At 39.1% G+C, this 22,806-nt stretch overlaps 2 protein-coding genes across 3 annotated transcripts; both read left to right on the top strand.

Annotated features, from left to right (window-relative positions):
- Positions 1 to 1,738: 1,738 nt before the first annotated feature.
- pex13 (peroxisomal biogenesis factor 13) lies at positions 1,739 to 6,145 on the top strand. Its single transcript, XM_058651049.1, has 4 exons — positions 1,739 to 1,924; positions 3,443 to 4,176; positions 4,279 to 4,401; positions 5,114 to 6,145. Exons 1-4 carry the CDS (start codon positions 1,851 to 1,853, stop codon positions 5,422 to 5,424), a joined length of 1,242 nt encoding a protein of 413 aa, XP_058507032.1. The 5' UTR covers positions 1,739 to 1,850; the 3' UTR covers positions 5,425 to 6,145.
- Positions 6,146 to 7,134: 989 nt separating this feature from the next.
- On the top strand, positions 7,135 to 20,357 carry sanbr (SANT and BTB domain regulator of CSR). Of its 2 annotated transcripts, none has more exons than XM_058651031.1 (20): positions 7,135 to 8,416; positions 9,131 to 9,287; positions 10,255 to 10,426; positions 10,500 to 10,587; positions 11,438 to 11,676; positions 11,839 to 11,897; positions 12,745 to 12,905; positions 13,957 to 14,043; positions 14,134 to 14,244; positions 14,373 to 14,496; positions 14,699 to 14,851; positions 15,457 to 15,705; positions 15,798 to 15,830; positions 16,399 to 16,498; positions 17,162 to 17,247; positions 18,029 to 18,057; positions 18,140 to 18,213; positions 18,701 to 18,789; positions 19,032 to 19,111; positions 19,835 to 20,357. In XM_058651031.1, exons 2-20 carry the CDS (start codon positions 9,138 to 9,140, stop codon positions 19,869 to 19,871), a joined length of 2,121 nt encoding a protein of 706 aa, XP_058507014.1. In that variant the 5' UTR covers positions 7,135 to 8,416; positions 9,131 to 9,137; the 3' UTR covers positions 19,872 to 20,357. The 2 variants fall into 2 exon arrangements, with proteins under 2 accessions (XP_058507014.1, XP_058507013.1); XM_058651030.1 differs by having other exon boundaries at positions 16,375 to 16,498.
- Positions 20,358 to 22,806: the final 2,449 nt, after the last annotated feature.

Here is a 22,806-nt window from a genome sequence, read left to right as displayed (position 1 = left end):
ACGTCTGTATTTTTATAAACCACTCACTCTCCCACACCAAACCCCATCATCACACACAGGAGTTGTTGATCCACGTTCAAATGACTTATTTTGTCCCTTTGGCATTTAAAACCCTCAGTGACACAAAGTGACCACACGAGGCAGCAGTAGACCAGCAGCTCCTGTGTCCCCAGTGACATTAAATGGCTATTTGTTTCTATGGCGTTTGGTGTGGCAGCGTGAGATATTCTAGTCAAAGTAAAGAGACTGATCCTGCTTTACAGAATGAACATATAGGTTTAAATCCTAAAAAAGAAGAACCTATTATTGACATTATCTTTCTTATATCGACCTACATCGTCTTCTTTCGCTGCCTACACAGCAGCAGCAGAGTGAATATTACATCACATGTCATTTAGCAGACACTTTTATCCAAAGCGACTGACAAGGGAATTGAGTACAATCAGTTGAACGTCTTTCACACACAGGGTACTGGTCTTAACCACTGAGCCACTCCACCCACGTGTGACTATCATGTGAGGACGGATTCCCCTGTCAGCGCTCACTCATGTCTCAGTGTTGCTGAGGTTAGTGAGTGGGTTAACCTGCGACTGTGTCGCTGCTGTGACGAGAGCAGCTGTGCAGAGGTGTGTGTGTGTGTGCGTGTGTGTGTGTGCGCTGAGGTTTCAGCGAGGAGTCCTGTGATGTCAAATGTGTGTGTACGTATGTCAGCGTATAGAACGCCCGTGTGTGTGTGTGTGTGTGTGTGTGTAGGAGTGTGAGGCTGACGTTTGAATCCCAGCTGATCCAGGGTCGTGTGTGTGTGTGTGTGTGTGTGTGTGGGAGGACACTGAGCTGATGAGTGTCCTGATATTTGAGGTTTTGTGTCGTCAGCCTTTGACCTTTATCACTGTGGTTAAGATCAGCGACATTAAATAATCATTTGCATTTAAACACATCTGCAAATGACGCCCCACAGGAAAATGAGCTTATAAGCACAATTCAAAATTATTTTTACAAAAAAGGAAAAAAGTCGCTATTAAGGGTTCGTACACACGGGATTGAGTTCGGGACAATCTGCAAAAGTTTTGTATGGTGTCTGCTTTTTCATCCTCATGCAACCGACTTTAATCATTTAAAAGTATTTATTTATTTGTTTGAAAATACACTTTTTGTTTGCAGGGATTGGAATTCTCTTTTGCTGGAAATCGTTGGTAATATCTCAAAGATAATCTGACAAACGTTACATTTACAGTTACAATTATTATTAAGTATTTTGTCGGATTGCGGCGGGGAAAACTTAGGGGGCGTACAAGATATTTTATTTGTGTCTTTGATCAATTCATAAAGTGTTGTTGGATGTATCCTAGTTGTTATTATTGTGACTCAAACTTCAGATTTTATTGATATGATGTCAATTTTCACAAAGGAGGGAATTTCCCATTTATCTGCATCAGTGTAGCCTGATAATCTGACCAGGAGTTTTGTCACCCTCTGTTGGACAAATGTGAACATACATTTTAATTGTATGAGTTGAATGCATCCCATAATACTTTTCACACACTCTATTTAATTACATTTAAATACAAAACTCGGCAATGCACCATTATTTTATTTTATTTTATTTTATTTTATTTATAGAAAGCGTATTTACATGTCCTGATGCTCTTTCTCCTCCTGACCGACTGGTGGCGGTAATGCGCCATTATGTTGTTTTGACAACCGCCATTTTAAATTCTGACACATGATGGAGTAGTAGTAGAAGAAGAAGACGACGAAGAAGAAGCAGGAGCAGAGAGGGACGAGCATCGAGCCACGGGTTCCGTGACACTTCCACCGTCCGTGGACTCATATTTCACACATTTTTCGGGATGGCCTCACAGCCTCCGCCAAAACCGTGGGAACGACGTATTCCGGGAGCGATGAGCGCGCCTGTAAATTACAGGTAAACACGGTGTTTAGCCGCTAGCTCTCAAGCTGTTTGTGTTGAGCGGCTACAGCATGCTAGCTAGCTAGCTAACACCAAAACTCGTCACACAGCAAATTAAAAATGAAATACTTGAGTAACGACAGGAATGGCTGGTTTTTAATCAGTCATTAGCCGGTTAAATCGGTTAATAATTTAACCTTTTGTATTCACCTTTAGCCTCGTAAATAATTTAATCCCTTAGCGAAAAAGCTAACGTGTTAGCGACACGGCTGTCAATAAAATAAAGGCTGAAATAATAGCTCGATTAATCTATTTTGGTAGTCGATTCATTGGTTTGAGTATTTTTCAAGTTTATCTTATCAGTTTCGTTTTTTCAAAATAAAAGTCAGATTTTAATATTATTTCAGTATGTGGATGTTATTGTTTTTTCTCTCAGATATAATATGATGATGCCTATTATTCTTTATGCTTAAAAGTGCACAATTGCTGCCCCCCCCCCCCCCCCTTTATGTCATTTAGTCTTAATTCCACATTAATCTTACAATCCAGAACAATTTAAAGCCCTCTCTGGTGCTTCCTGATAGCTATGACCTTTCACCCTTTTGCTTTTCTGTTCATTTGTGCAACAATGACAGTTAATGGTTATCTCTGTTCATTATCAGTGCAATGTTGAAAATAAGTCTCTTTTTCAGACTTTTTGTCAAATTAAAAGGTGATAACATTTAAGCCTTATTTATTTACAATGTTATTAGAGATCAGGTAAAGTCAGAACTGTCGTCAACATCCTGGTAAACAGTAACCTAATGTCTGCTGTTGCTTTACTTACACACCAGGCTCCTTTTTAAAGGTATAGTATTAGTTTTTAAAAATGTAGTTTTATTATGTTTTTGGCTCCTTTTTAAGGACCATGTTAGCACACTTCCTGTGAAAGCAGAGACACCAGGAAAAACAGGTTTTAGCCACTAACTGAAAGACAGACGCACCTGTTAAATACTATTTATACTTAAGTCAACAGTATGAAAAGAATTTGTCAAAAAGCGAACCTGTTTAGGGCTTTAACTATCGATTATTTATTTTTTTAAACGATTTTCTTGGTTAATCGAGTTCTTTGTTCAATAAAATGCCAGAAATTGTTCAGTATCAGTGTTTGTCAAACTCTAGAAATGATGATGTTCTTAAATGTCTTTGTCCACAAACACAAAATGATTCAGTTTTAATAATTTATTTGTTTTATGGAGCAAAGAAACTAGAAATTATTCACATTAAATAAGCTGACAAATCAGAGAAACTCGTTGTAGGTGTAGAGTGTAGGTACATCACATGAACATTTTAATTTGACCTTTTAATCAAGCAAAACCTTTCCTCGGAGACTGAGTTTTCAGTACTGAGTCAGTACTTATATTTATATATATATATATATATATATATATATATATATAGTACAATTTTTATCTATACTTAAAACCTGAATCGTCCCCTTAGCAGCAATAGTGTATAAAGTGCGTCTTTGTGTGGTTTTTTTTCATCAACCAGGTCTGCAGAATTTGCACCAGCTCCAGGTCTCTCCACACCTGCTGGCACTCCTGTCCTGACCCGGATGGTGCCCCCTGTCCCACCACGTCCTGTCCAGCAGTCGTATCGTCCATCCTATGGCTCCTTCAACTCGTCCTACAGCCCCTATGGGAGCTCAATGTTAGGAGGCTACAGCCCTTACAGCTACGGCGGCAGCTATGGTGGTGGCTATGGCGGTGGCGGCTACGGCCTGGGAGGTTACGGCCGCTTGCCCCACACAGAAGAGGTCCCCCCCAGCAGGTTTGTGCAGCAGGCTGAAGAGGGCAGCCGCGGCGCCTTCCAGTCCATCGAGAGCATCGTGCAGGCCTTCGGCTCGGTCAGTATGATGCTGGACGCCACCTTCTCCGCCGTATACAACAGTTTCCGCGCCGTGCTGGACGTCGCCAACCACCTGACGCGGCTGCGCGCTCACCTCACCCGCGTCCTGTCAGCCTTCGCTCTGGTTCGCACGCTGCGCTACCTTTACCGGCGGATACAGAGGCTGCTGGGGCGGAGGTCTGGCACCGAGACCGAGGACTTGTGGGCAGACAGCGCTGCCGATGCCATAGCTACAACGTCGTCCGCGGGGTTTGAAGCGGGGCTGGAGGATCAGACGGTCAAATCTTGGCCCATCTTTCTGTTTTTTGCCGTCGTCTTGGGCGGACCCTACCTCATCTGGAAACTGCTGAGCTCTGGCCCTCGCTCTGAAGAAAGTGGTGAGACCAGGTTCTGTTTCTGTGTAGATGAGGCCTTAGTTTCAGTCACTTGTCATTACTAAGTCAAGATGTGTTTTTATTTATTTATTTTTGCTGTTTTAGCCAGTAACTGGGCCAGTGGAGAGGACGACCATGTCGTCGCCAGAGCGGAGTACGATTTCACGGCTGCTTCTGAGGAGGAGATTTCTCTGAGAGCAGGAGACATGCTCAACCTCGCTCCTAAAGGTGAGAGAACCTCCATGACCTTCAGCCTTCAGTCTCCTCGTCTCGCGTTTCTTGGTTTTGAAGGATTTACACTGATGAAAGTTAGTCGTTGGGTCCATAAAACATCAGAAAATGAATTTATAAAATCTATTAAATCAATGCCAGGTTAAATCTATGATATTATAACTTGATGTTTGTTGCTTTAATTCATAGATAGACAGACTTTTCCAACAGGAAACTGAAGTTTGTAAACCACTCACTCTCCCATACCAAACCCCATAGAGAAAATCAGGGATTTTAACATCACACACACAGGAGTTGTTAGTCCACTGCTGCCTCCATCACTAACTTCAAATGTTATTATTTAGTGTATTCTGTGTTAAAAATGTTTTGTTCAGATTAACCTCAGTGACACAATTTGACCACACGAGGCAGCAGTAGACCAGCAGCTCCTGTGTCCCTGTGAGCTAAAATCACTGATTTTCTCTATGGGGTTTGGTGTGGGAGAGTGAGTGGTTTAAAAACTCATATTTCCTGTTTGGAAAAAAGTGTTTATTAGTGAGAGAAAATCATTTAAGCTATTGTTTTTATATTGCAGACTTAAGATGGCATATAATTAATATGGTGACTGTTTTCTGTTGGCTTTTGTTTTTTTTATTCTTTGAAAAGTTTCCCAAATGTTCCTCTAATTTGATGACCTCACACATTTCCCCCCCCGTCCTCTTTGTTGCAGAACAACAGCCCAGAGTCCGTGGCTGGCTGCTGGCCAGCGTGGACGGTCAGACCGCCGGCCTCGTCCCTGCCAACTACGTCAAGGTTCTGGGGAAGAGGAGAGGACGCAAGCACGCAGAGACAGACAGACTCTCTCAGCTCCAACAAGTGAACACACAGACGCCGCCTCAGGCTGCGCCGTCACAACAGAATCCTCCTGCCCAGACCTCAGAGGAGCTGCTGGAGTCGGTGTACAGAGAAACTCCGGAAACAACCAGCTCCGGTGTGAGCTCCAGCACGGTCGTAAATATCACTGACAAAATGGACCTGTGAGGTTTTTACATTATGCAACGATGTTCAGCTCATTCTGTCGTAATGTTACACTTGACTAATAATCACCTGATGATAGACACTAAGGCCAAGTCCACACTGGATGTGTGTGTGGAGACGCACGTGTTTCACTGCAGAAAAGACCCTAAAAAAATATAATTTCTACAACATTTTTAGTGTCTGTAGCATCACATAAGACAAACGAGTCCTGTTTCTGTTTCAAAATAAAAAAAAATGCTCTAGCGTAAACTCTGGTTTGTTGTTTGGTCCAAACCAGAAAATATTCACATGTTAGAAGCTAAAAAATGAGAGATGTTCAATTTAGTAGTAACTCAAGCATTTGGGTTCCCTGAATCAATTTTCTAACAAAGCTTTTATTGTGAAATACTTACTTCACACTGAAGAATCCTGACATGTTGTTGAATACAAAAGAGTTTTTTAAGGAATAATATGTAGAGCGCCTCAACACAACAACAGTAACGTTTTCAAAAATCTAACTCTCTTTAAATCCATAGAAATCCACTTGTATTTTGAAGACAATTGCCTGTGATTTTGCATTGATTAAGCTGCTGCTGTTGTGTTTAAAACTCGCTTTAAAATAAACATTTAAATGCTCTATTCTCAGTAAAAGGCCAGGATTCCTCTGAGAGAAGAATTTGCCGCTCCTGCAAATATTTCACAATAAAAGTTATGTTGGTTAAAAAAACATTTGTTGGAACAGAAATGCTATAGTGCTTTTATTTTTTAAAGAAGTACAAGACAGCTCTGATTGAAAGAGAGCGAGACCTTGTGGCAGAAATTAGTGTTTAATCGTGTATTCAAGTATATTTGACGATATTTTTCAAATAAGCTGCCTGTTTTAAAACACAGCTACACAGTTCCAGTGCGTCCACGGCCTTAAAGAAACACTGTTGACCTCAACAGTAAATTTCAACTTCAGTTCTGCTAACGTTATTGGTTATCGAGGTTGTGTTCTGTTTCGAGCTGCTGTGTTTCTCTTTTCTTCTCTTAGTCGAGGAACTTAAAGAAAGACTTTGGGGTAAAACTGAGATTGTTCAGTGATGGAAATAATTTAAATGTATCTGACGGTGTAAGGACAAAGCTGTTGTGCTTTGTTTGATACTGTAGTGAAGTAAATGTGTGCGTGATTGATGATCATGGGCCTTTTTACCTTGTCTCTGGATTTGTTCGCGATCAGAGGGAAGGGCTAATTTTGCACAGTTAACATTTAATGCTGAAAATAAATATTTTTAAAATCAAAAGATAAAGTGTCATATCTTTATTATGTGTCGTGTGTGTGTATATATATATTTATATATATGTGTGTGTATATATGTGTATATATACGTGTATATATGTATATATATATGTATATATACATGTATATATGTATATGTATATATACATCAAAAGATAAAGTGTCATATCTTATGTGTCCTGTGTGTGTATGTATATATGTATATATATATATATATATATATATATATATATATACATATACATATGTATATATTTATTTGTGTACACATATGTATATGTGTACGCATATATGTATATATTATATATATATGTGTGTGTGTATATATATATATGTATATATACACATATATATACATATATAAACTGTACAATAATCTGTGACTGTATGACAAACACTGCGTGTGTTGTGATTTACGGCACAAGTACCGAGTTTGCGGCCGTGTTGTCACTTGGAAAAAGAGCGTCGAACAACCTGGTGCAGTGCGACACCGGAGAAGAAAACTCGCCGCTGTAAATGTTGTATCGTTTTAAAACCGTATAAAACACAACGTAGTGTTTTAATAACACGTTCTAGTCGGTTAAAAAAACACGCAAACATCCTAGTTTGTATTTTATACTCGCCGGCTGAAGCTAATGCTGCCTTCAGGGACTGTCTGAATTTGTCAGGTTATTGATAGAAATTACTTTTCACTTTGAATGAAACAAGTAGAATTTTTAGTTGATGTTTATAGTTAATTCCGGAATCGTTGTGTGACAAGTAACTGCGTCACATTTAGAGGAATTCTATTGTAATCGAGTTGGTTAAAATAAAAATTCCGCAAACATACGTACTCGGTGAGCTCGATTTTATGCTAGCTGGCTGAAGCTAGTGCTGCCTTCACGGACTGTCGGAATTTATCTGGTTGTGGATAGAATTGAACGACTTTTCACTCCCACGTTGAATAAATTTAGCAAATGTTTTACGCGGCAACATTTTACAATCAACCATGACATCGTTATGTGATGTGACAAGTCCCATTTTTGAGGAGAACACTTTAAAAGCTGTGCTCTTAAATACAAGTCGGCATTATTTAAATAAATAAATAAATAAATAAATAATGCTAGCCGAATGAAGCGACGGCTGCCTTCAAGGACTGTCGGAATTTGTCGTGGACGGGATTGAACGACTTGTCCACTTTGAGTTAAATAAGCGTATTTTCTTCTCACGGTGAACATCGTCATCGTTAAGTGCCAAGTACTGTGTCACTCTATGAAGGAAAAAACACACCCGTTTGTAGTTTCGTAGTACCAACGACGCGACTCGGGAATCTAGCTCTTGTGCTAGCTCACTGAAGCTAATGCCACTTTCAGGGACTGTCGGAACTTGTCAGGTTGTGGGTAAAATTGACCTATTTCTCCACTTAATCATAGACGATCATATTTGTACGAGGTCTACACTTTAATGGTAATCCTAATTTCAAATAATTTCAAATAATAATCAAATTCAGATTCAAAGAAGGAAGGACCGCAAAAATGGACTGGATGCGTCATCATACGCCGTTGTGACGCATGTTGGGGCGAATTTACGAGGGGGTTCCTGAAGGCATCGCCACCTGTCCCGCAAAGTTAGCTACCAGCGGTAGCAACATAGCAACAGTGAGAGCAGCGTCATCATCGTCGTTCAGGACACAATGACAGACAAAAGCTGAGTTTACTGTCGCAGAGGACGAGGAGGAACATCTCCCACCACAGAGAAGTGAGTCAACTCTATGTTTTATCCCGTTTTTCTTTTTCAATCACGTACAATTCGAGAAAAAGCTGGTTTTAATTTGACCTCATCATCATCTGCAGCAGCAGCAGCAGCAGGAGAACACACACACACACACACACACACACACACACACACACACACCCGGCCTGTGTTAGCTTCTCCATACGTTCATCTGTAAATTCACTTATTCATCAGTTCATACATTCACTACTTCATTCTTCCTGTACAGTTTGATTCTAAATAATTGTAAATCCACTTTAATATCATTTCCATTATTATGATTAGTAGTCTGAATTAGTAAAAGTAAAATTATACATATACTTATACTTAACCCTGTACTTGTAAATGGGTAAGAGTGAAATTAGTCCCAGGAAAAAGTGAATGAATGAAGATGTTAAGCTTATATGTTTTATTAGATTAGGAATATTTCAGATAAACAATTAAATATAATAAACAATTAAAAAGTAAAACAATGTTCATTGAGGTTTAGAATGTGTTTATTTGCACTGTAAAACATGGAAAACTAGAAAAACTGAACATTTTGGGGTTTAACTTTTAAATCTGTATTCCTATCATTCTTCTGAAGTTGATGTGATGTTATTTAAGCTCTAATTTGCATTTTCTCGATTAAGACATTGACACATTCACTGTGGATTTACTAACACTTGTTTTATTGTTGTTGTTTTTCTGTCTCCATAGAGACGAGATGAGCCGCTTCTGCTCCGACAACAACAACTTCCCCTACGACAACAACGTGCTGGTGCTGGACATGGTGCTGGGCTCTCTGTGGGGGGTTCCTCAGCCTATAAACTGGGACAATGTCTCCAAACTGGTTCCAGGATTCACTTCCAAGGAGGTGCCTTTTTTAAATTTGACAGTTCAGATATTCCTGTGTAGGAGTCAGGCAGGTACACACAGAAAAACAAGCGAGGGCATCAGGAAAATGTGATTTTAGCCACTGAACTAAAGCTCATCTAATATAATATATATATTATATATATATAATATATATATAATAACCGACACATCACTAAAGTCAACACTATGTTGAGAATATGGTTACAGCTTTATTTAAAATATAGAAAATCAGGGATTTTAACATCACTGCACACAGGAGTTGTTGATCCACTGCTGCCTCCATCACTAAGTTCAAATGTCTTATTTATAAAATTCGGGATTTGAAAAACTTCATTCAGATGACCTCAGTGACATAAAGTGACCACACGAGGCAGCAGTAGACCAGCAGCTCCTGTGTCCCCACGAGCTACAATCACCGATTTTCTCTGTGGGGTTTGGTGTGGGAGAGTGAGTGGTTTACAAAGTTCAGTTTCCTGTTCAGTCTGTGTAACGGTGAGATAAAGACATGAACATGTTCTTAAGACATTGTAGACTGGATGTTCCTGTCTCACATACAGTGACCTTCTGTTTGAGACTTTAAAAACGTTTCCTTTTGGAAAGCATCTTTATTGTCATTATACTGGTATTGTACAACGAGATGTCGAGGTCAGATGGAGGGTTGATCAAAGCCGCTGCGACTGAGCACGCCGCCACAAGGGACCAACCTGACCGAATGTAACTAACATTCTAACATGTTTTGATGGTGGGAGGAAACTGGAGAGCCCAGGGGAAACCCACGCAGACATAGGGAGAATATGCAAACTCCACACAGAAAGGTCCCAGACCAGGAATTTAACCCAGCACCTTCTTGCTGTGAGGCAACAGTGCTAACCACCACTACTAACCACTGCGCCACCATGCCGCCTCACTGCGCCACCATTTTAACTGTTAACGTGTTAACGTGGTTTGTTGATGTGACGCTGCAGTGTGCCCGTCGCTTTGAGGAGCTGAAGAACATGGGGGGAAACCCTCTGGTGGACGACCAGTGCAACTCCCTGACTGAGGGAAGTACGCCCCCTACAGACAGCCTGTCCACACTGCCGGACACTCGGGACGTGGTGGACACGGGCAGCACTCAGAGCCCCATCAAAGTAACAAGTAAGTCAGCTTCAGAACTTTGTTAAAATGTGTGTAGTCATGGTATCGATGGTTTATTTATTTGATTGTACAGGTTCTAAATCAGGAAGAGTTGGTTCTGTGGAGAAGAAAGAGAAGAGAGTCTCATTAGAGGAGGAAGAACGACCTCAGAAGCCACGAGAGTGAGTTTGTCTTCACAAACCACTGAATCCTGTAAACAGTCAAATCAAAAATAAAGTGATGGTTGTCTGTCTTAAAGAAAGAGTATAGGGTTTGAGTATAAGTGTGATAGTGTTTACTGACACCTAGAATTCATTGCCAACCTGACGCACTCATACTGTGAGTAAAAACACGGCAGCTCGTGGAGACACCACAAACACAGATTTTTAGCTAATTCACGCAAGACTCACCTAATAAAATGCACTTAAGTCTACAGCATCTTAAGAATATATTCACCGTTTTATCTCGCTGTTGGACGGACCTTTCAAACACAAAATGAAAGGTTTTTGAGTAGCTCACTCTCCCACACCAAACCCCATAGAGAAAATCAGTGATTTTAGCTGGCGTGGACACAGGAGCTGCTGGTCTACTGCTGCCTCGTGTGGTCACTTTGTGTCACTGAGGTCAATCTGAACAAAGGATTTCAAATGCACAAGTGACAAAATAAGACATTTGAACTTAGTGATGGAGGCAGCAGTGGATCAACAACTCCTGTGTGCTGTGATGTTAAAATCACTGATTTTCTCTATAAGGTTTGGTGTGGGAGAGAAGAATGTGTTCACAGAGCAACAAAAACATCTGAAAAGCAGCAAACACATTCTTAAGCTGATGTAGATTTTATTAGCTGAGTCTTTTGTTGAGTGGATAAAATCAGTTTTTCCTTGCGTCCCCACAGGCAGTCTCGTGGATTTCAGGGGCAGGAGACACGTAAAACGCAGCCAGTGTGAACAACATGTCACTGTTTCATACAACTGCACTTTAAAAAACCCTGAATTATCCCTTTTTTTAAGTGAAAGTCACTGTTCTCCTCAGTCCCAACATGGTGATCCACGTGTGTGACGAGACCAAGAACCTGAAGCAGGACTTCACGTGTCCCAGAGACCTCCTTGTCAAGGAGATGCGTTACTTTGCCGAGTATCTGTCGGTGGATCCTCAGCGGTGGGAGGAGGTGGACATCTCCGTCCACTGCGACGTGCAGATCTTTGACTGGCTCATGAACTACGTCAGGAGGAACTCTGTGACAGAGAGAAACAAGGACAAACCGCGGCTCGGTAAAAATCTTCTGTAAAAAACCCAAAACGTGTGAGTCACATGACGTGTGTGTGCGCGTGTGTGTGTGTGTGTGTGTGCGCGCGCTGGGTCAGTGGCTGTGTGTTCCGTGTCGTTTGTGTGCTCGGTGGTCACGTGGTGTTTGTCGGTGTGTGTGTTTGCAGAGCCCAGCAATGTCATCTCAATCCTGATCTCCTCCGAGTTCTTGAAGATGGATACGTTAGTAAGTGTCGTGAAGCTCGGTGGCGTGGCGCGTTTTCAGGACTCTTGTTTTCCACGTGTAAACACAGAAACAACTTGTGTAAATGTTCATGCAAATTCTCCCTTAAAGATCTTTTTATTTGCGTCAAAGTTGCAGTCGGCAGTTTCTCCCGCATTCACGTTCTTGTGCTTTAAACTTGTCATGTTGACTCATTCCTATTACAGCACTAACATGAAAATATCGTTATTCATTTGTCCAATACTGGTAAAAATCTTTAAAAATGACAGAAACTAGAAAATATTCACATTTAAGAAGCTGCAAATCATCAAATAGTTTCATTTTCTCAACCTTTTAGTTAAAACTACCAAATATTTTTTTTATAATTCACCAATTTAATATGATCATATTAGTTTTTACACATGGCTGAAAATGTGTTCTCGTCATGATTGTTTGGCTCCTTTTATATGGAAAGTTTTTGTGAAACACTGGTGTAGCGGAGGTGCAGAAGTGTCGTTAAGTCTCTCAGGTGTCCGGATTTCATTTATTTTGAAAGGTTATGATGGAATTATCGATGAATTACACCAAGAAAAACCTGCTTCCTGCACCTTTAACGATGAACGTTTGTCTTTCCATCACATAACTGTCCAACGAGATATCGATAGAAAAGATATTTTGATTAAAGAGTCGACTTTATTCCTGGAAAACAAGATTCCTGTAGAAGCCGCTGTGTAAAGTGTGGCTGTTGCATGTGGTTTTGCCTCAAACTCAGAGAAGCTAATGTTGTCACAGTATGAAGCTACAGAGAAGTCATAAAAGTCAGATGTTTGTTTGTTAAATTAAAGTGATGTTTTGTCTTGTCCTTGTTCAGGTGGACGAGTGTATTCAGTACTGTCACAAACACATGAGCGCCATCGTGGCCACGCCCTGCAACATGAACTGCATCAACAGCAACTTAGCGTCGCGCGTCGCCGAGCTCTTCAACCACAACGAGGCCGACGACATCCGCGACAAGAAGGACAAGTTCAAGAGGTAAAAACAGACCCAAGCGCCTCGACAATCAATCTGTCCATCATTATTTCCAATGAATCGATCCGTTATTTGGACCAAAAGAATTTTAGTGTTGTGACAAGTTTGACATGGCAGAGAAATGTACTTTCTTATTTATTGACATTATCTCATAAAATTCTATGGGAGTTTTTTGCACATTATTCAAATAATCTAAACTCAAACACACGAGATGCATTCAATGACCCTGGTAAATTTCATCCCTTCTAACTAACTAATACTTGCTGCCCCCTTGTGGTAATAGATGCACCACAACCTTTGTTAAATCAGTGCTATATTTGCCAAAGTGTTATTTTTTTTCCAGTTTTGTACATTTTTAAAGAAACAAATAATAGAATTTTCCTGTGAGAGCTGCACATAGTGATTACTTTTCATAATCGATGAGTCATTTTCTGAATCAGTCAATAAAACACTCTCAAATCTGGAAATAATGATGTTCTCAAATGTCTTGTTTTGTCCAAAAACCAAAAATAATTACATTTTAATGATTTATTTGTTATATGGAGCAAAGAAACCAGAAAATATTCACATTTAAGAAACGCAAAGATGTAATAATTGATTAATAATCATTTTAGAATAGAGACATGAAACCAACCTTTATTGATCAGGAAATGATCAATAACATGTTGATTTTCTTTAATAGAAAACAGTTTTCGAAGCTTCAAAATATCTAAAATCCTCTTGAGAAAACTTTATTTTACACCTAAAAACTTTCCTCTTCTTTTCATGAGTTTCTGTCCACTGTTTTCTCCTTTAATCCATGAGTCGTTTGGTCTGTAAAATGTCAGAAAATGTTGAAAAATGTTTGTCAAACCTGGAAATGATGATGTTCTCAAACAAAATGATTCCGTTTAAATGATTTCTTTATTATATGGAGCAAAGAAACTAGGAAATATTCACATTTCAGAAGCTGAAAAATGACAGATACATGTTTTAATTATTAAAAAATAGTTAATGATTGCTTTAGGAATTGATTAATATTATTGATTTTTTATTTAATTTCACCTTTTCAAAGTAAATTGTTCCAGAAGAAAATCGAGTGTTTGTTCGATCCCGCCCACCAGAGCAGAGACTCACCTGGAGACGCTTCCACCCTCTACAGGTGAGAGTGAAGAACTCACGCTCGTCTCTGTCTGTCAGAGCAAATCAATATGAACAACAATAACGTGATCACGCGTGTGTCTGACTGCAGGTGTGGTTTGTGTCTGAAGATGTTGACCAGAGACACAGAGAGGAAGATTTCATGTGTTCCAGGCAAAATCAACATCGACGCACACGGAGACATCATTTACACTCACAGCAGGTCATTCAGTCAACAAAAACACACACACACTCACACGTTACAACAGCTCCTTGGAATCCTTGAGTTAATCCTTGAAGGTTTTTGAGACACGGCTCATTGAGTGTGTGTGTGTGTGTGTGTGTCTTCAGGCAGAAGAGCTGGGATGTCCATGAATACATCACTGGACTCTATGAGGAGCTCAAGTCCTGGGTCCTGGTTTACTGGAGAATCTGGGGAACCATCAACTACCTCACCTGCTCTCGCTGCCAACAGGTCAGTGTGTGTGTGTGTGTGTCTTTGTGAGGACCAAAACATGTATGTAGTGAGGACATTTATCTTTAAAGGGCTTTTTGGGGAGTTAAGACCTGGTTTTAAGGTTAGGGTAAGGTCTATATGCTGTCAAAATTCATTAAGTTCATCGTTCATCCTTTAATAAACACTGTGTGTGTGTGTGTGTGTGTGTGTGCGCACACAGGTGTTTGTGTGTGCAGAGCTCACCCACTGTAAGTACCACCCTGACAGCGTTGTGTATCCAAGCCTCGGCGCTGAGAAAGGACTTCATGGAGCAGGAAAGTTCCCCTGCTGTAACCAGAGGGTTCTACGCTTCGACCCTACTGGTATCCCCAAGGTACACACACACACACACACACTGTACAGAATATTATCGGACACTCTCTGCTATCAAACTCACATTAAACAAACGCAGAGCTGTTGTAGCTGCAGCCCTGCTCTCTGTCTCCCTCTGTGTCCATCAGTGGTACTGCAGGCTCTTCTTTATTCTTCTTTACTTCATTTCCTTCATCTTTAGTAAGAATTTTAATCACATGTCAGAGTTTTCCTGTGTGTTTTGACGTCAAGGTAAAAAACATCCTCAACAGAAGAATTCTTTACTGCTGTGAAGAGAAAGAATTCTGTATTTTACTTTTAAAGAACAGAAACAAGATGAAGATATACATGTTAACTTCCTGTTTTTCTTCCTGCAGAAATAAACAATTACTAAATGAATCGTCAAATATTTTGAGTGTTTGAAATTTTTAAAAAATGATTAAAAACACACTTCTCTGACTTTTATTTGATATATTTAACATCACATCATTCAAAACCTTTCCAAAACATTCACTTAATTCCAGAAAAATAGTTTTTTTTTAATCATTTCAAAACTTCTCCAGGATCTTCATGAGGTGTGTGTGCGTGCGTGTGCGTGCGTGTGCGTGCGTGTGCGTGTGTGTGCAGGGCTGTAAGACACGAGACCACATCGTGAACGTTCCTGACGAGGACTCGTCTGACGAGGTCTCCTCGGCTCACACTCGAGTCCTCAATGACCTGCTGCTGCACAGAGACGCCGTGTGTGTGTCCTCTGCTGCTGCTGCTGCTGCTGCTGCTGCTGCTGAGGACAGTCCAGTCAGTGCAGAGAAGCTTCAGGACTGTGACGTCCTCCTGGAGCCCACGCTCCTCGGTCCTGTGAGAGGAGACGGCAGCACGGTAAAAAAAGAAACTCCATACTGTCTGTCCTCGTTTGTCCCTCTGAGTCTTTTCTGTGTCTCATCACGGCGTCTTTTTCTGTTTCTGAACAGTTTTCCCTGCTGAAAAACTGGAGTCTGCAGCTGGTAGGTCGTTTCATTCTTTTCCTTCATGTTTCACAAACACAGTTTCTGCTTCATTCAGACCTGGTGTTAACGTCCATCAGAGCTGAGAATCGCAGCGAACCTCACGATACGATGCATAGTCCACGATTCTGTGATCATCTCTGTACAAGACAATCATGTAGCGATACATCATATCTGTCTAAGTGAAGAAAACAACGTTGAACGTGCAGCGTTTCTCTATTTATTCACTGCATAGAGAACAAAGTGTATAAAGTCTACGTCAGGGATCAGCAGGTAAATGTGAATAAAACAATTGAATATTTGGGACAAAACATCAGACAAAAGTGTCTAAAAACAAAGTTCAGTTCAAGTCTACGACATGTTTAAGAACATGTTTCACGTCTTTATCTCACTGTGAGACAGAGAAAATCAGTGACTTTATTTCTGCTGCTCATAAACAGTGAAGTTCCATTTATGTAAATGAACAGCAGAAGAGTCTTTGTTAAGAGTCTGAACTCTGTTACTTCTTTATTTCTTCTTTGCTGACACTGTGATGATGATGAAGATGAAGATGATGGTCTGCTTTCAGAGACAACAGGCTCTTCTCTCTGAGGACGAGGAGTACACCACGGGGTCAGAGGTCACTGAGGACGAGGTCGGCGATGAAGAGGAGTTGACCAAGAAACAAGGTGCAGTAACAGAGAGAGAAGAGCTGGAAACTCATGAGAATCGCTCATTTTTCTTTATTATTTAGTTTTTCATTGTTTATTTCAGCCCTGGTTTTCTTTATCTGTTGATAAACAAGTGCAGTTTAATTAAAACAACAACATTAAAGCGTCTCTGAAGAACAGAAAGAATTTAGTTTTATTTGGACTCATTAACTGACAGGAATTCCAAAAATATATGAAATATCCTCAAAGAACTATTATAGTGATTAGATTTGACAGATATTGGTTATAACTCATCATTTTTGAGTCTCAGCTGTCTTTTAGATTTTTAAGAATATCCAAAAACAAATATATTACCTTTTTCTCAAGTTGATCAATTAATTTGATCCAGAAAATGTTTAGAAATATTGTTTTCAAACGTGGAAATGATGACGTTCTCTTAAAAATGTCTTGTTTTTGTCCACAAACCAAAAATCATTGAGTTTTAATGATTTCTCTGTTACATGGAGCAAAGAAACCAGAAGATATTTACATTTAAGAAGCTGAAAAATGACAGAAACTAGAAAATATTCACATTTAAGACAGACTGGAAAATAAAGTCATCTGCAGTGTTTGTCCAGCAGGTGGCGTCAGAATCCTTTACCTCTATAATGTTGTGTGTGTTTTTCTGCTTCTTCCCTGCAGCTGCAAAAAAAGCCAAGAGAGCAAACAGACCTTTGAAAAAACAAATGTCTTCTCCAAACTTCCACCGCAAAGACAAAGCAGAGAAAGTGAGTCAATCTAACACGGTTTAAAATATAATATAATGAACTTTGTATGACAAATTCTATAAAAAGATGAAATATTTCTGGCTTTTTCATGACGTACACTCCTGTATTTGACATACTAAAGATTTTCTCCTCACACATGACATTTCAGCCAGAAACACAGTGAATATGTGAATAAACTGTATTTTAATGGCTTTCATGAAAGTTTTTAAGATAAATTAAAAATGTAGACATGAAACCACTTCTGTCAGTTTAAGTCTACGACATCTTTAAGAACATGTTCACGTCTTGATCTCACTGTCAGACAAACTGAAGTTTCTAAACCACTCACTCTCTCACACCAAACCTCATAGAGAAAATCAGTGATTTTAGCTTGTGGGGACACAGGAGCTGCTGGTCCTCTGCTGCCTCGTGTGGTCACTTTGTGTCACTGAGGTCAATCTGAACAAAGTTTTTCAAATGCCGAATTTTACTAAATAAGACATTTGAACTTAGTGATGGAGGCAGCAGTGGATCAACAACTCCTGATGTAAAATCACTGATTTCTCTCTATGGGGTTTGGTGTGGGAGAGTGAGTGGTTTACAAAGGGACACAAAACTTTGGTTTCCTGTTGGAGAGGTCCGTCTTGATGATTGATAGTCAGCACTAATTGACTAAACTAAGTCTACAATAACTTAACAGTGTGTTAACTGCTGCTTTATCTCACTGTTAGGTACATTTCATTTCATTTAAATCTCAAAATATTGGTTGAAACAATGAAATGTTTTTGTTTTTCCTCCTCAGTCACAGTCCAGAGACAACACACCTTTCACGTGAGTTCACCTGCAAAACACCGGCGTCCACAAAGTCCTCACGTGTTCCTTGTGACACTGTGTGTGTGTGTGTGTGTTGTAGTGTGAGTGTCCAGAAGAGTAAGTGGGACAGCTCTCGCTCTATGCGCTACAACCAGGACGCTCAGAGAGAGGAAGGTAAAGTTCTATGAGATTCTTAAAGTGTCTACAGCGTCTTAAAAAAACATGTTCACGTCTTTATCTCACAGTTACACACACTTTTCCAACAGGAAGCTGAAGTTTGTAAACCGCTCACTCTCAGAGACAATCAGGGATTTTAACATCACACACACAGGAGTTGTTGATCATCACTAAGTTCTTATTTTGTAAAATTTGGCTTTTGAAAATCTTTATTCAGATTGACGTCATTGACACAAAGTGACCACAGGAGGCAGCGTAGACCAGCAGCTCCTGTGTCCCTGCGAAATCACTGATTTTCTTTATGGACACTGGCGTGGGAGAGTTAAAAGCGCTTAAAGTCAAGAACTTATAAGTTAGATTATTAAATCATCTTCATATATGACCTGAGTTTGGACAAACGTTACATGAAAACAAAGGACATGAGTATTTATCTATTTATTTAATGAAGTAATAATCTGGATTTAATCTACTCTTGATGAACCAGACCAGCGTCGCATGGTGGAGATCGTGGGTTATCTGACCAGGATGAGGTTTGGAGACGACGAACAGAACAAGTCCAGGGACACTAAAGAGGTGTGTGTGTGTGTGTGTGTTCTTTTTCTGTCATTAACACTGACCTTGTCAGGACCAGTAGTCCTCATGGAGACCAGAACCTGGTCCTGATGAGACAGAACCTCATTTGAATTGTGGTGTGTGTAAACATGGACAAGATTCATGGTCTGAATTCTCAGTGTGTGGTGATGGGTGTTGTTAAAATGTCAACCATCTTGTTCTAGTTTTTACAGCTGTCTCTCTCTGTGTGTGTGTGTGTGTAGCCTGCAGGAGGACTCTTTTCCAGACTTGAAGTTCAGTTCAAAAGTTCTTCTCAAGTCAAACAAACAGAGAAAACACCCAGGTACTCTCTCTCTCTCTCTCCCTCCCTCTCTCTCTCTCTCACACATTTTTATAATAATATGCTTTTAAAAAGTACAATTCATTGTAATTCATGTGTTTTACCAGTTTTACTGACATCTTGTGGTTCTTGTACGTCAAAATCAATCATATACTTCATCAAAAAGACAAAAAACCTTCTGTCAACTCTATACTGTTTATGTTGTACAGTGGCTATTTTTCTAATTGTATACATATTTTCTCAGGTCCCTATATAATTAGTTTCAATTTCTATTCATATTAATCTTTGTTTCTACTGTGTCATTTTATATTTCTCTAAAGAAGGATCAGTAGAAGCATGGCTCATCTTCTCCACTAGAGGGCATAACATTATAACATTGAAATTAGATAATCTTAATACTGATCAATAATCTTGACAAATTGAGCTTCAACAAGTGTTCACAAATAAACATAGATGTTAAAACACAATTTCTCTATTTTTATTAATATTATAATTATATTAATTACATTTATTTTTTAACCTCAGAAGAAATGAAATATTCTAAAGAATTCAGAAAAAGTGAGAATTTTGAAAGCCCAGTCTTAGGGCCACGTGCAGTACCTCTCATGTCCACCAGGAGTCCATGCTCGACACTTGACAAGTCAATCCAAATATACATTTGAACACAGCGTTTGTTTTAATATTTTGTAAATATCTTCTTTTTTCTTCTTCTGCTTCTTCCTGCAGATCTAAAATCCGTTACGCTCAAATCAAGACGACGTAAAGAAAAACAAGGACGAGCTGAGACTGAAGAGGAAGAGACCGTCCCTCCTCTTCCTCGCTCCCTCCTCTACGTCGTCTTCGCTGAAACACAGGTGACAACTGTCACGAAATCACCACTGACTGCGTCATCGTCGTCTTTCTCTCAGATTGACCTTTTTTTCTTTTTTCTGCTGCTGCGTCAAAACGAGGAAAATCTCTGCATCTGTTGAGATTTTACACACTTTTCACTGAACTCTTCTCCTGAAGACGGACAAGTGGAAAAAAAACACGCAAGAAACGCCTGAATTATTTTCTCAAGATGAGATTTTTCAGAGGAACTATGAACTGGACCTGCACGACACATCGTCACGGCAACAGGTTAACATTTAACTCTTAATTTTAGATTCTTTGTTTGCAATTCATTCATTACTGAGTGTGATCATGAAGCTTTTGTAGTTAAATGCTCTACAGCGCCCTCTATGTTCAAATAAATGATGATTTACTGTCATTTTCCAGCCTCTTTGATCATTTTTGGTTCACACACACGGCGACTTTAGTATGTCGTCCAAAATGTGACGAAAAAGTCATAGGTTAGTATGTCGTCCAAAATGTGACGAAAAAGTCATAGGTGAGTATGTCGTCTAAAATGTGACAAAAAAGTCATAGGTTAGTATGTCGTCTAAAATGTGACAAAAAAGTCATAGTTTAGTATGTTGTCCAAAATGTGACGAAAAAGTCATACTTTAGTATGTCGTCCAAAATGTGACGAAAAAGTCATACTTTAGTATGTCGTCCAAAATGTGACGAAAGAGTCATACTTTAGTATGTCGTCCAAAATTGTACATAAAAGTCATACTTTAGTATGTCGTCTAAAATGTGACAAAAAAGTAATAGGTTAGTATGTCGTCCAAAATGTGACAAAAAAGTCATACTTTAGTATGTCGTCCAAAATGTGACAAAAAAGTCATACTTTCGTATGTCGTCCAAAATGTGACAAAAAAGTCATACTTTAGTATGTCGTCCAAAATGTGACAAAAAAGTCATACTTTAGTATGTCGTCTAAAATGTGACGAAAAAGTCATACTTTCGTATGTCGTCCAAAATGTGATGAAAAAGTCATACTTTAGTAAGTCGTCCAAAATGTGAAAAGAAAGTCATACTTTGGTATGTCGTCCAAAATGTGACAAAAACGTCATACTTTAGTATGTCGTCCAAAATGTGACAAAAATGTCATACTTTAGTATGTCGTCCAAAATTGTACAAAAAATCATAGGTAAGTATGTCGTCCAAAATTGTACAAAAAGTCATACTTTAGTATGTCGTCCAAAATGTGACAAAAAAGTCATACTTTAGTATGTCGTCCAAAATGTGAAAAGAAAGTCATATTTTAGTATGTCGTCCAAAATCGGTCAAAAAATCATAGGTTAGTATGTCGTCCAAAATATGACAAAAACGTCATAATTTAGTATGTCGTCCAAAATGTGACAAAAACGTCATAATTTAGTATGTCGTCCAAAATGTGACAAAAACGTCATACTTTAGTATGTCGTCCAAAATGTGACAAAAAAGTCATACTTTAGTATGTCGTCCAAAATGTGACAAAAACGTCATACTTTAGTATGTCGTCCAAAATTGTACAAAAAAGTCATACTTTAGTATGTCGTCCAAAATGTGACAAAAACGTCATACTTTAGTATGTCGTCCAAAATGTGACAAAAAAGTCATACTTTAGTATGTCGTCCAAAATGTGACAAAAAAGTCATAGGTTAGTATGTCGTCCAAAATGTGACAAAAAAGTCATACTTTAGTATGTCGTCCAAAATGTGACAAAAAAGTCATACTTTAGTATGTCGTCCCAAATGTGACAAAAACGTCATACTTTAGTATGTCGTCCAAAATGCGACAAAAAAGTCATACTTTAGTATGTCGTCCAAAATGTGACAAAAACGTCATACTTTAGTATGTCGTCCAAAATGTGACGAAAAAGTAATAGGTTAGTATGTCGTTCAAATTGTGACAAAAAAGTCATACTTTAGTATGTCGTTCAAAACGTGACAAAAAGTCATAGGTTAGTATGTCGTCCAAAATGTGACAAAAAAGTCATAGGTTAGTATGTCGTTCAAAACGTGACAAAAATGTCATGTCGTCCAAAATGTGACAAAAATGTCATAGGTTAGTATGTCGTTCAAAATGTGACAAAAATGTCGTAGGTTAGTATGTCGTCAAAAATGTCATATATTAGTATGTCGTCCAAAATGTGACAAAAAAGTCATAGGTTAGTATGTCGTTCAAAACGTGACAAAAATGTCGTAGGTTAGTATGTCGTCCAAAATGTGACAAAAAAGTCATAGGTTAGTATGTGGTCCAAAATGTGACAGAAAGTCATAGGTTAGTATGTCGTTCAAAACGTGATGAAAAAGTCATACTTTAGTATGTCGTTCAAAACGTGACAAAAATGTAATACTTTAGTATGTCGTCCAAAATGTGACAAAAAAGTCATAGGTTAGTATGTCGTCCAAAATGTGACAAAAAAGTCATAGGTTAGTATGTCGTCAAAAATGTCATACTTTAGTATGTCGTCCAAAATGTGACAAAAAAGTCATAGGTTAGTATGTCGTCAAAAACGTGACAAAAATGTCATAGGTCAGTATGTGGTTCAAAATGTGACGAAAAAGTAATACTTTAGTATGTCGTCCAAAATGTGACAAAAAAGTCATAGGTTAGTATGTCGTCCAAAATGTGACAAAAAAGTCATAGGTTAGTATGTCGTCAAAAACGTGACAAAAATGTCATAGGTTAGTATGTCGTCCAAAATGTGACAAAAAAGTCATAGGTTAGTATGTCGTCAAAAACGTGACAAAAATGTCATAGGTCAGTATGTGGTTCAAAATGTGACGAAAAAGTAATACTTTAGTATGTCGTCCAAAATGTGACAGAAAAGTCATAGGTTAGTATGT

Source organism: Solea solea, chromosome 15, assembly GCF_958295425.1.
Source record: "Solea solea chromosome 15, fSolSol10.1, whole genome shotgun sequence".
NCBI classification, from domain to species: Eukaryota; Metazoa; Chordata; class Actinopteri; order Pleuronectiformes; family Soleidae; genus Solea; species Solea solea.
The sequence above is the reverse complement of the archived record's forward strand: the minus strand, read 5'-3'. Positions and strand labels throughout refer to the sequence as shown.